Source organism: Pagrus major, chromosome 18, assembly GCF_040436345.1.
Source record: "Pagrus major chromosome 18, Pma_NU_1.0".
Lineage (NCBI taxonomy): Eukaryota > Metazoa > Chordata > Actinopteri > Spariformes > Sparidae > Pagrus > Pagrus major.
The window spans coordinates 24,744,187-24,757,752 of record NC_133232.1 but is presented as its reverse complement, the minus strand read 5'-3'; the positions used below and the strand labels follow the sequence as shown (position 1 = coordinate 24,757,752).

Below are 13,566 nucleotides of genomic sequence, written 5' to 3'. Positions count from 1 at the left end.
GTATTATTTTAACACCCTGTAAGAGTTGTCACACCTTCTTATCTGAAGTTGATCACTGTTTACTACAACTTCTTCTTTTTCTTTTCCTCCTCTTCTTCTGAGACATTTCAGGCTGCTCAGTTTAAGATCTGCATGTTTGCTATTAAATGAAGTAGAAAGGTTTGTCTGGAAGCTGCTGACTGGATCAACAGAGGCTGAACACTGAGGAGACATGGAGGCTGTGATTGGACTGTTGCTGATGCTGCTCGGAGTCTCTCACGGTGAGATGTTGAACTTTTATTTAAAATGGCACATTTAATGCAGGTGTGAAATCGAAATATGTTCAAAAAGTACAGTTTGACATCATCTTCAGATGTGTTGCAGCTCAAACACTGACCCACACGTTATATATATATATATATATATGTATATATATATATATATATATATATATATATATATATATATATATATATATATATATATATATATAAACAACGTGAAAGATTTCTCTGGTGTTATTTTGAGTACCATGCATGTATGACGGGAAATTCAAGCTGTTATTAATTTTTTTTTACTGAAATTGAAAAACAAATAACAGATGCTAAAGAAATACAAGGGTTGAAAAACATTTGTACACAGTTTAAAATGTTTGTACACAGTTTGAAGTGACTGAAAGAGGCTTAAAATCAATGTTTTACTGAAAAATGTGACTCAACTTAAAATGTTCATGAACATATCATTGATACATATATATTCATAGTTTGGTCTGAGGAGATAAGGTACCTCAAAACTGTACTTTATCAGAGTACTTTAGTAAATGTACTTAGTTACTTTCCACCACTGGTCACAGGCCTGTGCCAGAGAGCTGCAGCAACCTCACTGTGTCTGTAGTTTTGACTGTCTCTCATTGTTATTTAATTTTTGGAAGTTAAAGGATCAAAATTGTTAACTTTATTTCAACTTCTGTTTCAAAATTTCCAGGTGTGGAAACCTACTGTGATGGCAGAATAAATGGAGCTCAGTGTTATGGAGCTTTGGGAGGAACTGTGGTCCTCCGGCTGATGGACAGCACCTCAGAAATAAGCAGATACCAATGGGTCAAAAACAAAACAGTAATACTCAATGGGAGAAATAATCAGATTGTGTCTAATACGATAGAAACCAGATCCTCATTTACTCCCAGTGATGGAACATTTAGGATCAATAACCTGAGCAGGACTGATGGTGGTGAATATACTCTAATGAGCTTTGATTTAAGAGGACGACAGTTAGATCCTCAGATTCTACAGTTGAACATTCAAGGTAAATAACTTTTTTTGCTTATTGAGGAAATAAGTAACATTGATCAACATAAACGCTTTGACTGAACAACATATCTCTCATATTCTTCATATATCTGTATCTATGTCTGTTCTGTATAGAAACTGTACAGAATGACCAAGATTGTGTTAATATCAAAAGTGATGTGAGTGTGTTTCCTTCAGCTCCTGTGTCCTCTGTCCTGCTGGTCTCTGAGTGTCTGTCCCAGGGAGAGATGAGGGTGTCCTGCTCCTCTAACGGAGGGGACAGTCCTCAGTACAGCTGGACTCTGGATGGACACACACTGACAGACGCTCAGCTCCTCTCTGGAAATAAAGACAGTAACAACATCATCCTGAGACAAGACGTCTCAGGACAACTGGTCTGCTCAGTCAGCAACCACGTCAGTAGAGTCTCGAAGGAAGAGACGATATCTACCTGTGGTGAGTGAGATCATGATGAAAAATAACTGATAATTACAACACTAATTCTGACACTGTGTGCATCTGTGATGATCTGTTTCTTTTCTATAGGCTTCATATTCATTGACTGCATCTCTAATGGGACGCACATATCACAGTGGGTGTCCAAAGCCAATAACACCCTGTGTACTGAGTCAACAACAGCCCCGACCATGATCACAGTAACAGAGGCGGGTAAGGAGAGAAACATCATAATATCCAAAACTCTGCACTAACATCACACACACTAATCAAAGTGTTGCTTCCTCCAGCAGAGATGACCCATGGTACTTAAGTCAAAATCCACTCCTGATTTTTGTGTCTCTTTATCTGAACAGATCACTCCCTGCTCATATGTGGTTTGCGAACAGCTGTTGTGATTCTTATTTTAATTGGGATCGCCGTCTATTTTGTTTGGAAGAAGAAGAAATATGAGAAAGCTGAAGGCTCTGCTGCACCTGAAGAGATGGACTATGAGAACTCTGTTATGATGGTTGAAATGAGAAGTTCTGCATCTGAACTTTAACTTTGTGAACCAACATCTCAGTGTCACCTCTCAGTTATTGGCTGTATGTCTTTATGGATGTGAAAATAGGGTTCAGAGAGGAAATTCACTTCTGCTTTTATTATCAAATTCAAGAGGTTTGATTGTTAGAGCCATAGATAGGTTCATCTCAAATCAAATGATGTCACTGGATGTCAAACATAAAGTACCACTTCTACATTCAGAAGATAATTCTCTTGATTTGTTCCCTCTCCCTGGTTGGTCCCCTCCTTATCCTGACTCTGATGATGATGATGATGAATAAACTACTGAGTAAACATGTGTTTTGCCTCCTGCCAGCTTGCAGTGAATACTAGGAATGTCTATGTTCCACAAAAACAGCTATTATTCCTTTTCAACTATACAATATGTGATAACTTAAATTGAATCCTGAGGGATTTTAAGTTTTTAAGTTTGATGTCTGTTGTGTGTAGTTTGTATATACTTAAAGTGATCAATAATTGATGAAAAGGGAGGAGTGTAACTCTTATATCATTATTATGTTTTACATTGTCTTCATATGTTCTTCTCAAATCCTTGAATGTTTGTACTGTCTGCACAGCATCTACAAACAGTAGGTGGTGGTATGTGCCTTTAAAATTGTTTTGTGAGCAGCCAATAAACGCAGCGAAGAACAACAAACACACATGTTGTCACTGGTGTGGATGTTTTTTTACAAGAAGAACATAACACGAGGAAAAAATACACTTATCACAGCTATGGAATATCAAATAAACCATCTTTGCACATTACATCTTAGCCTTTCTTACACTCAGGTGTGCATGAAAAGCATAAAAATGTTAGTTTCGATTATCAGTTATTTAATCGGTATCAGCCTTGAGAGTCAGGTAATAATCAGTTATCGTATGGACTGAAAAATAATCCATATCGTGCATCCCTAGATAATTCTGTATTCAGTAAAACTCTCAACAGAGGTTGAGAACATTTCAGGAAAAGTACTAATCAATAAAAAATATCAAGGAGCTTTTACTGCTCAAGTGGTTTTAGTAAAACAGTGTGCCTCACTAGATACTGAGTGTAAATGATGCTTGTTTATATAGAATAATTAATAGAAAGTATCCATACAGCTGTTACTGCCTTAAGAATCTTTAATAAAACAGTCTGCCTCTCTAGACATTCACTGTTTATTACTGCAGGTGTAATGTCAGAGCAATTTCAATATTTTGGGGAATTCAGCCTTATTAAAGAGTGGCCAGTGGAGGGCGACAGACTCAAATGACAAAACAGAGAGAGGAAGATGACGTGAGGAATCATACACATGAGCTTCAAACCCAGAACATTACAAGGAAATAGCTCCAGACCACTGTGGGCCAACAGCACAGTGTGATTATGTTTATATTCAATTAGATAAAGTTGATGCAGTGACACACTAAAATAATACAGTTATTTCACAGTCCAGAGTTTTTTGATCCAACACACGTCTAAGATTTGAAAAGTTATTCAAACTTTGTAACCTTAAAGTGAAAATTTAAAGCAAAATAACAGAAACATGTTTACTGATGTTACATCAGTACAATTTTGGAGCATTCAACCTGCATTCATCTTTGCTCTGCCTGTCAAAATTAGAGGAATCAAGTTTACTTGTTTCACTTTTTCAATGAGTTCATTATTGTGCAAAGTTCAAAGGACACAACAAGATGTCTGCAACTGAAGAACACTTTCATATGAGGAGAAATTGACTTGTCAAGGAGATGACGTGTTGTTTCTGACACTTTTAGTGTTGATAAATATTTGACGTACTGACCACATGTCCTCTGTCACAGATAGACTGTACTATTTTTACAACACCCTGCTTGGTCAAGAGTTTCACATGCCCTTATCTGAAGTTGATCACTATGAGAAGACATTTCAGGCTGCTCAGATTAAGATCTGCATGTTTGCTATTAAATAAAGTAGAGAGGTTTGTCTGGAAGCTGCTGACTGGATCAACAGAGGCTGAACACTGAGGAGACATGGAGGCTGTGATTGGACTGTTGCTGATGCTGCTCGGAGTCTCTCACGGTGAGATGTTGAACTTTTATTTAAAATGACACATTTAATGCAGGTGTGAGATCGAAATGTGTTCAAAAAGTACAGTTTGACATCATCTTCAGATGTGTTGCAGCTGTTGTAGTTTTTTTACTGAAATTGAAATACAAATAACAGATACGAAAGAAATACAAGGTTTGAAAAACATTTAAATACAGTTTAAAGTGACTGAAAGAGGCTTAAAAACAATGTTTTACTGGAAAATATACTTTAGTGACTCAAATTAAAATGTTGATGAACATAAATTTGATACATATATATTCATAGTTTGGTCTGAGGAGATAAAAAAAAAGACTTTCTGATTGATACAAAATCCATTAAAATATTAATATTAAAGTTTATTAATACATGAAAGTTTTAGATTCTTAAAAACATAATAGTTCCTAATTTAGTAGAAATGGTGATTAACAAAATTGTTATATTGTGATATATATATGTATATATACATACACATATATACATATACACATATATATATACACATACACATATACACATATATATATACATATACATACATATATATATACATATACATATGTGTATATATACATATACATACGTGTATATATATATATATATCTATATCTATATATATATATATCTATATATATATATATATATATATATATATATATATATATATATATATATATATATATATATATACATACACATATACATATTAGGGATGCAACAATATTCAATATTTTATCAAACCGTTCAATACGCTCTGTTAGGTTCAATACACAAAGGCAAACAATACAATACAGTACAATACAATAATGTTTGCTGTTTAACTTGATTGGATACTGCATATGTTTTTTATGGAAGGCAATTAAGATAAATGTTAAATTTTTATAATAAGGTTTGTGGTTTGACTATATCTGCTTTTAATTATTTTTACATGCAGTATTGCCTTTGCTAGTGTGAGTAGTTCTATATTAAGATATCGAAACCGCAGCGTTACCATGGCCCAAAAACCGTGATGCATACCAAACCGTGGGAAAACTGTACCGTTGCATCCCTAATACATATACACATATATACATACATATACATATATATATACACATATATATATATTAAAATGTAGTGGGAGTATTAAAAGTAAAAGTACTCACAGTACTTGCAGTAATGGCACCATTCAGAATGTTTTATTTCATATTTATTTTCATGTCCAATGTGTATTTGTATGTATTTTTGGTTATAACTGATGCATTATCATGTGAGGAGCATGATGGTATTGGCAAGTGTGAGCTGATTAAATTGTCTTTACAGTCGGTTGGTTAGATTAATCAATGTCAGTGTTGTTTCAAAATGTCCAGGTGTGGAAACCTACTGTGATGGCAGACAGGACGGAGCTCAGTGTTATGGAGCTTTGGGAGGAACTGTGGTCCTCCGGCTGATGGACAGCACCTCAGAAATAAGCAGATACCAATGGGTCAAAAACAAAACAGTAATACTCAATGGGAGGAAGAATATGATAACGTCTAATCTGTTTGAAACCAGATCCTCATTTGCTCCCAGTGATGCAACATTTAGGATCAATAGCCTGAGCAGGACTGATGATGGTGAATATACTCTTAGAATATTTGATTCAGGAGGACGACTACTAGAACGTCAGATTCTACAGCTGAACATTCAAGGTAAATAACTTTTTTTTCCTTTACCTCTTGGGGAATTTAGTAACACTGATAAACATACATTGTTTTACTGAACTATATACATCTCAAATTCTACTTATATTTGTATCTATGTCTGTTCTGTATCAGAAACTGTACAGAATGACCAAGATTGTGTTAATATCAGAAGTCATGTGAGTGTGTTTCCTTCAGCTCCTGTGCCCTCTGTCCTGCTGGTCTCTGAGTGTCTGTCCCAGGGAGAGATGAGGGTGTCCTGCTCCTCTGAGGGAGGGGACAGTCCTCAGTACAGCTGGACTCTGGATGGACACACACTGACAGACGGTCAGCTCCTCTCTGGAAATAAAGACAGTAACAACATCACTCTGAGACAAGACGTCTCAGGACAACTGGTCTGCTCAGTCAGTAACCACGTCAGTAGAGTCTCGAAGGAAGAGACGATATCTACCTGTGGTGAGTGAGAACATGAACGATAACTTCATAATAACAACACTGATTCTGACACTCTGTGCATCAGTGATTGGTCTGTTTATTTCCTATAGGCTTCATATTCATTGACTGCATCTCCAATGGGACGCACATATCACAGTGGGTGTTTGAAGCCAATAACACCCTGTGTACTGAGTCAACAACAGCACCTACCTTGACTACTGAGGGTAAGGAGCCTGGCATCACAGTGCTGACTATATCAACTAAGCCACCAACAGCCTCAACCATGATCACAGAAACAGAGGCGTCCTCTGTGGGTAAGGAGAATTACATTATAATGTCCATAAAACTCTCCACTCACATCACACTCTAATGAAACTGTTGCTTCCTCCTGCAGTGATGACCCATGAAAACTAACTCTCCTGTTACAACAATAACAATAGTTTTATATGAGGAAACAAACTGTTCACATAGATGACTTGTTTCTGAGACTTAGTCGATAACTTACAAAGTACTGATCACATTAAGTCAGCTTCCTCTATCATCTCCAAACTGTATTATTACAACACACACCATTTTCATGCCTATTCATCTGAAACTGATGACTTGATCATCATCCTTTTCTTCTTTATACTCTTCTTCAGAGACATTTCAGGTTGCTCAGTTTAAGATCAGCATGTTTGCTATTAAATAAACCAGAGAAGTTTGTCAGTTTAACTTGCATTTCATTTTGTGCAGCTGTGGGATCAAATATATTCTAATAGTAGAGTTTGACATCTTCAGTGATGTGTTGCAGCTCAAACATTGACCCACATGTTACACATAAATGAATTAAATGTAATTAAATATGTTTATTTAATCTTCGAATGACTGCCAAATATCTGTGATAGTGAAACAACATGAAAGCTCTCTGGTGTAATTTTTAAATGAAGGCTTGTGTTTAACTACTATTTACATACTGTGTGACTGTAAATTCAAGCAGCTTTTTTTTTCTCTTTTCTTTTTAGCTGATATGAAATACTCATACCAGATACAAAAGACTAAAAAGTTTTGAAAAACATTTGTACAGTTTAAAGTGACTGAAAGAGACTTAAAAACAATGTTGACCGAAAAGTTAGTACTTTAGTTTCATTAACATATTTGATACATATATATTTATAGTTTAGTCTGAGGAGATAAAACAAAAACACTATTTCTGTTTGATACATAAACATTAAAATACAAATGTTGAACTTTATTATTATATTAAAAGTTCTAGATTGCTAAAAATGACAATGGATCTTAATATAGTAGAAAGGTTAATCAACAGTGTTGTATCCTGATTTTTAAAACAAATATAAGACTGTTTTATTTCATATATATATCATCATGTATAATATATATGCAACACAACTTAAAAGCTTTAATTTAAGAGGACGACAATCAGAGTCTAAGATTCTAGAGTTGATTGTAGAAGGTGAAGGACTTTTTTTCCTACTGGTGAACTTAGTAACATTGACCAACATGCATGTCTTATTCTGTTGCTAAACTACATATCTCTCATATTCTTCATATATCTGTATCTATGTCTGTTCTGTATCAGAAACTGTACAGAATGACCAAGATTGTGTTAATATCAAAAGTGATGTGAGTGTGTTTCCTTCAGCTCCTGTGTCCTCTGTCCTGCTGGTCTCCAAGTGTCTGTCCCAGGGAGAGATGAGGGTGTCCTGCTCCTCTGAGGGAGGGGACAGTCCTCAGTACAGCTGGACTCTGGATGGAAACACACTGACAGACGCTCAGCTCCTCTCTGGAAATAAAGACAGTAACATCATCACTCTGAGACAAAACGTCTCGGGACAACTGGTCTGCTCAGTCAGCAACCACGTCAGTAGAGTCTCGAAAGAAGAGACGATATCTACCTGTGGTGAGTGAGAACATGAACGATAACTTCACAATTACAACACTGATTCTGACACTCTGTGCATCTGTTTCTTTTCTAAAGGCTTTATATTCATTGACTGCATCGCCAATGGGATGCACATATCACAGTGGGTGCTCGAAGCCAATAACACCCTGTGTGTTGAATCAACAACAGCACCTACCTCGACTACTGAGCGCAAGGAACCTGGCATCACAGTGCTGACTATACCAACTGAGTCACCAACAGCCCCGACCATGACCACAGAAACGGAAGCATCCACTGTGGGTAAGGAGAGTAACATAATGTCCATAAAGCCACTCACTAATCAAACTGTTGCTCTCTCCGGCCATGATGACCCATGAAAACTAACTCTCCTGTCACACCAATAAGAATAGTTTTATATGAGGAGACAAACTGTTCACATGGATGACTTGTTCTTTCTGAGACTTTGTGTCGATAACTTACCAAGTACTGATCACATTAAGTCAGCTTCCTCCATCATCTCCAAACTATTTCACACAATTTTCATGCCTATTCATCTGAAACTGATGACTTGATCATCATCTTTTTCTTCTTCATACTCTTTTTCTGAGACATTTCAGGCTGCTCAGTTTAAGATCCGCATGTTTGCTATTAAATAAACCAGAGAAGTTTGTCAGTTTAACTTTTATTTCATTTTATGCAGCTTTGGGATCAAATATGTTCTAAAAGTACAGTTTGACATCTTCAGTGATGTGTTGCAGCTCAAACATTGACCCACATGTTACACATAAATGAATTAAATATAATTAAATATGTTTTTTTATTTAATCTTCAAATGACTGCCAAAGATCTGTGATAGTGAAACATGAAAGCTCTCTGGTGTAACTTGTAAAAGGCTTACGTTTAACTACTATTTACATACTGTGTGACTAAATTCAAGCAGCTTTTTTTTCTCTTTTCTTTTTCTTTTCCACTGATGTTGAAATACTCATACCAGATAAGACTAAAAAGTTTTGAAAAACATTTGTACGGTTAAGTGACTGAAAAAGGCTTAAAAACAATGTTAGATAGAAAAGTTAGTACTTTAGTGACTCAACTTCAAATGCTCATTAACATATTTGATACATATACATTTATAGTTTAGTCTGGGGAGATAAATAACCCCAAGAAAGGGTTGTGTGTTCACTCACATACAAAAAGTGAAGGGACCTCACCACAGGTGCCTAGCCTCCCAACAATATGGCACTCTGCTTAGGAAAATAACTAAACAAATGGTCAGAAGAACAACAAGTAATCAAATAAACAAGGTAGCAAAACAACAAAGTAAAGTAAGGTAACCCAGTTGGTTTAAAACACAAAACTAAACAGCAGCAGGGGTTGTAGCCGATTCCGTGGTCTGTCCAGGGACCATGGTCTCTGGCACGGACCAGTGGTCACAACCACTAGGGGCGCTAAAGACACTGGTCGCGACCAGTGGCACAGTGGTCGTGACCAGCTGCTCTGTGATCTGTTCTGTTGTTTGGACCAGTTGAGTGATCTGTGGCGTGTTTGTTTGTTTGTATTTATTTTTAATACAACTTTTCCCTTTTCTCACTGTGTTAGCAGAATAGCCTAAATGTGAGAAGCCATAATCGTTTGTCTATCCAATGTTATTGATCACTATTATTAATAGAAATCATAATAACGATGATTAAATTATTATTATTAGTCGTAGTTGTATGAGTAGTACTTTCGTTGTTGCCAATTCCGTGGTCTGTCCAGGGACCATGGTCTCTGGCACGGACCAGTGGTCACTACCACTAGGGGCACTAAAGACACTGGTCTGTCTTGTGGTCCTTGTCATCTGCCTGTTGTCTTACTGAGTGGTCTTTGGAGTAGTTATTGTACATTTAATACACCTTCTCCCTTTTCTCATTGTGTTGGCAACACTGTGCTGTATAAATGTAAAAATAAATAAATAAAAATAATGATCTTTTGTCTGTCAAATATTATTGATCTTTACTATTAATAGAAATCATAATAGAATAGAACAGAAATAACTTTATTGTCCCTGAGGGGAAATTTGCCTTGGGCACAGTGCTACAATATGTTGCTTCACAGAAACAAGCATACCTCAACAACAGACACACATAAAAAAACAATTATAAAATCAAGATAAAAACATCTCAAAATATGGAAGACACTATACATTTTAACACTGACAATGTGGCAGCTTAATTTTAGTTTTGTTGTTCAACAGCTTGATAGAAGTCGGGACGAACGATAACTTCAGTCTGTTAATAATAGTGATCAATAACATTGGATAGACAAACGATTATGGCTTCTCACATTTAGGCTATTCTGCTAACACATTGAGAAAAGGGAAAAGTTGTATTAAAAATAAATACAAACAAACAAACACGCCACAGATCACTCAACTGGTCCAAACAACAGAACAGATCACAGAGCAGCTGGTCATGACCACTGTGCCACTGGTCACGACCAGTGTCTTTAGCGCCCCTAGTGGCAGTAACCACTGGTCCGTGCCAGAGACCATGGTCCCTGGACAGACCACGGAATCGGCTACAACCCCCTCTCCTAAACAGGCAAAAGAGCAAAACATTTGCAGAATGCAAACTAAATGGTTAAGGCAAACTAAATGGTCTACGTCAGTAGAGTCTCGAAGGAAGAGACGATATCTACCTGTGGTGAGTGAGAACATGATGAAAAATAACTGATAATTACAACACTGCTTCTGACACTCTGTGCACCTGTGATGATCTGTTTCTTTTCTATAGGCTTTATATTCATTGACTGCATCTCCAATGGGATGCACATATCACAGTGGGTGCTCGAAGCCAATAACACCCTGTGTACTGAGTCAACAACAGCCCCGACCATGATCACAGAAACAGAGGCGTCCTCTGTGGGTAAGAAGAGTAACATCATGATGTCCAAAACTCTGCACTAACATCACACACACTAATCAAAGTGCTGCTTCCTCCAGCAGAGATGACCCATGGTACTTAAGTCAAAATCCACTCCTGATTTTGTGTCTTTTTATCTGAACAGATCACTCCCTGCTCATATGTGGTTTGCGAGCAGCTGTTGTGATTTTTATTTTAATTGGGATCGCCGTCTATTTTGTTTGGAAGAAGAAGAAATACGAGAAAGCTGAAGGCTCTGCCGTCCCTGAAGAGATGGACTATGAAAACTCTGTTATGATGGTTGAAATGAGTTCTGCATCTTTACTTTAACTTTGTGATGCAACACGTCAGTGTCGTCTCTCAGCTGCTGTGATTGGACATGAGTCTGAGAAAAATAGATTAGAGTTAAAATTCTCGTCTTTTCTTATTCCTCTCAAATTCACTTCTTAGCAGCTCACAAACACCTCCCCATAATAAGTATCTGAGCGTTTTCTGCATTTGTGTCACTGTGGAAACGCTGATCGAACAAAAGGTTATGTATTGTGACTCAAGTTCTATGATCACAGATGGAGCTGTCAGACTTTTATTTTTCATACATGCTTGATATTAAGAGAAAAGTTGATGTTTTGGAGATAAACTGTTTAAGTTTTGTGTTTGACTTTTTAGCTGTATATTATAAAAATGTTGATTTGGCATCTAAAAGACCAAACTGTCATTTAATGAGCATATTCACACATGTGATTTAAGTGTTTGAGTCTGAAATATTTAATTATGTGAATAATGATTTTGTGTCTTTCTCATCTGATCATAATTACAAGTATATGTTAATTTTGTCTTTGAGTAATAATGTAAATAATGTCAAATTTGAATTGTAAGCTTTATTTAGTTGCTTTTGTTTGTTCTGTATTCAGTCAGTCATGTGACATCAGTCAGTTTATGTAAGCCAACTTTTTGTTGACATTTTTAGCATGAACTGTACCTTTAATGACTGCTGACACCAGACTCATCATCAGTATTAGCAGGTGAGTTAGCAGAGGAGTTACTGTTGTTGCTTTCGTTGACTTAACAAGTGCAGCATCTACACACAGTAGGTGGTGGTATGTGCCTTTAAAATTGTTTTGTGAGCAGCCAATAAACACAGCGAAGAACAACAAACACACTGTTGTCACACTCATAACGCCGAACTGCTGCACCTGTGTAGAGCTACACAATGTAGATAGGAGCCAAACATGTTGTCACTGGTGTGGATGTTTTTTTTTACAAGAATAACATATCATGAGGAAAAAAAAGTCTCATCACAGCTATGAAATATCAAATAAACCATCTTTGCTCATTACATCTTAGCCTTTCTTACGCTCAGGTGTGCATGAAAAAGCATAAAAATGTTAGTTTCTATTATTAGTTATTTAATCGGTATCTGCCTTGAGAGTCAGGTAATAATCAGTTATCGTATGGACTGAAAAATAATCCATATCGTGCATCCCTAGATAATTCTGTATTCAATAAAACTCTCAACAGAGGTTGAGAACATATCAGGAAAAGTACTAATCAATAAAAAATAATCAAGGAGCTTTTACTGCTCAAGTGGTTTTAGTAAAACAGTGTGCCTCACTAGATACTGAGTGTAAATGATGCTTGTTTATATAGAATAATTAATAGAAAGTATCCATACAGCTGTTACTGCCTTAAGAATCTTTAATAAAACAGTCTGCCTCTCTAGACATTCACTGTTTATTACTGCAGGTGTAATGTCAGAACAATTTCAATATTTTAGGGAATTCAGCCTGATTAAAGAGTGGCCAGTGGAGGGCGACAGACTCAAATGAGAAAACAGAGAGAGGAAGATGACGTGAGGAATTACACACGAGCTTCAAACCCAGAACATTACAAGGAAATAGCTCCAGACCACTGTGGGCCAACAGCACAGTGTGATTATGTTTATATTCAATTAGATAAAGTTGATGCAGTGACAAACTAAAATAATACACTTATCTCACAGTCCAGAGTTTTTGATCCAACACACTCGTCTAAGATTTTCAGAGTTATTAAAACTTTGTAACCTCAAATTGAAAATTTAAAGCAAAATAACAGAAACATGTTTACTGATGTTACATCAGTACAATTTTGGAGCATTCAACCTGCATTCATCTTTGCTCTGCCTGTCAAAATTAGAGGAATCAAGTTTACTTGTTTCACTTGTTTCACTTTTTCAATGAGTTCATTATTGTGCAAAGTTCAAAGGACACAACAAGATGTCTGCAACTGAAGAACATTCATATGAGGAGAAATTGACTTGTTAAGCAGTTGACGTGTTGTTTCTGAGACTTTTAGTGTTGATAACTTTGCAAGTACTGACCACATTAGCTCAGCT

At 36.4% G+C, this 13,566-nt stretch overlaps 1 protein-coding gene across 1 annotated transcript; it reads left to right on the top strand.

Annotated features, from left to right (window-relative positions):
- Positions 1-1,223: 1,223 nt before the first annotated feature.
- LOC141012933 (uncharacterized) lies at positions 1,224-2,759 on the top strand. The gene is made up of 4 exons (XM_073486477.1): positions 1,224-1,284; positions 1,467-1,724; positions 1,815-1,937; positions 2,081-2,759. Exons 1-4 carry the CDS (start codon positions 1,224-1,226, stop codon positions 2,266-2,268), a joined length of 630 nt encoding a protein of 209 aa, XP_073342578.1. The 3' UTR covers positions 2,269-2,759.
- The last annotated feature ends 10,807 nt before the right edge of the window (positions 2,760-13,566 follow it).

Coding starts and splice junctions, on each gene's coding strand:
- LOC141012933 (XM_073486477.1), top strand. CDS start 1,224: ATGAGCTTTGATTTAAGAGGACGACAGTTAGATCCTCAGATTCTACAG. Junction 1,725..1,814: donor AGAGACGATATCTACCTGTG/GTGAGTGAGATC, acceptor TCTTTTCTATAG/GCTTCATATTCATTGACTGC. Junction 1,938..2,080: donor GATCACAGTAACAGAGGCGG/GTAAGGAGAGAA, acceptor TTATCTGAACAG/ATCACTCCCTGCTCATATGT.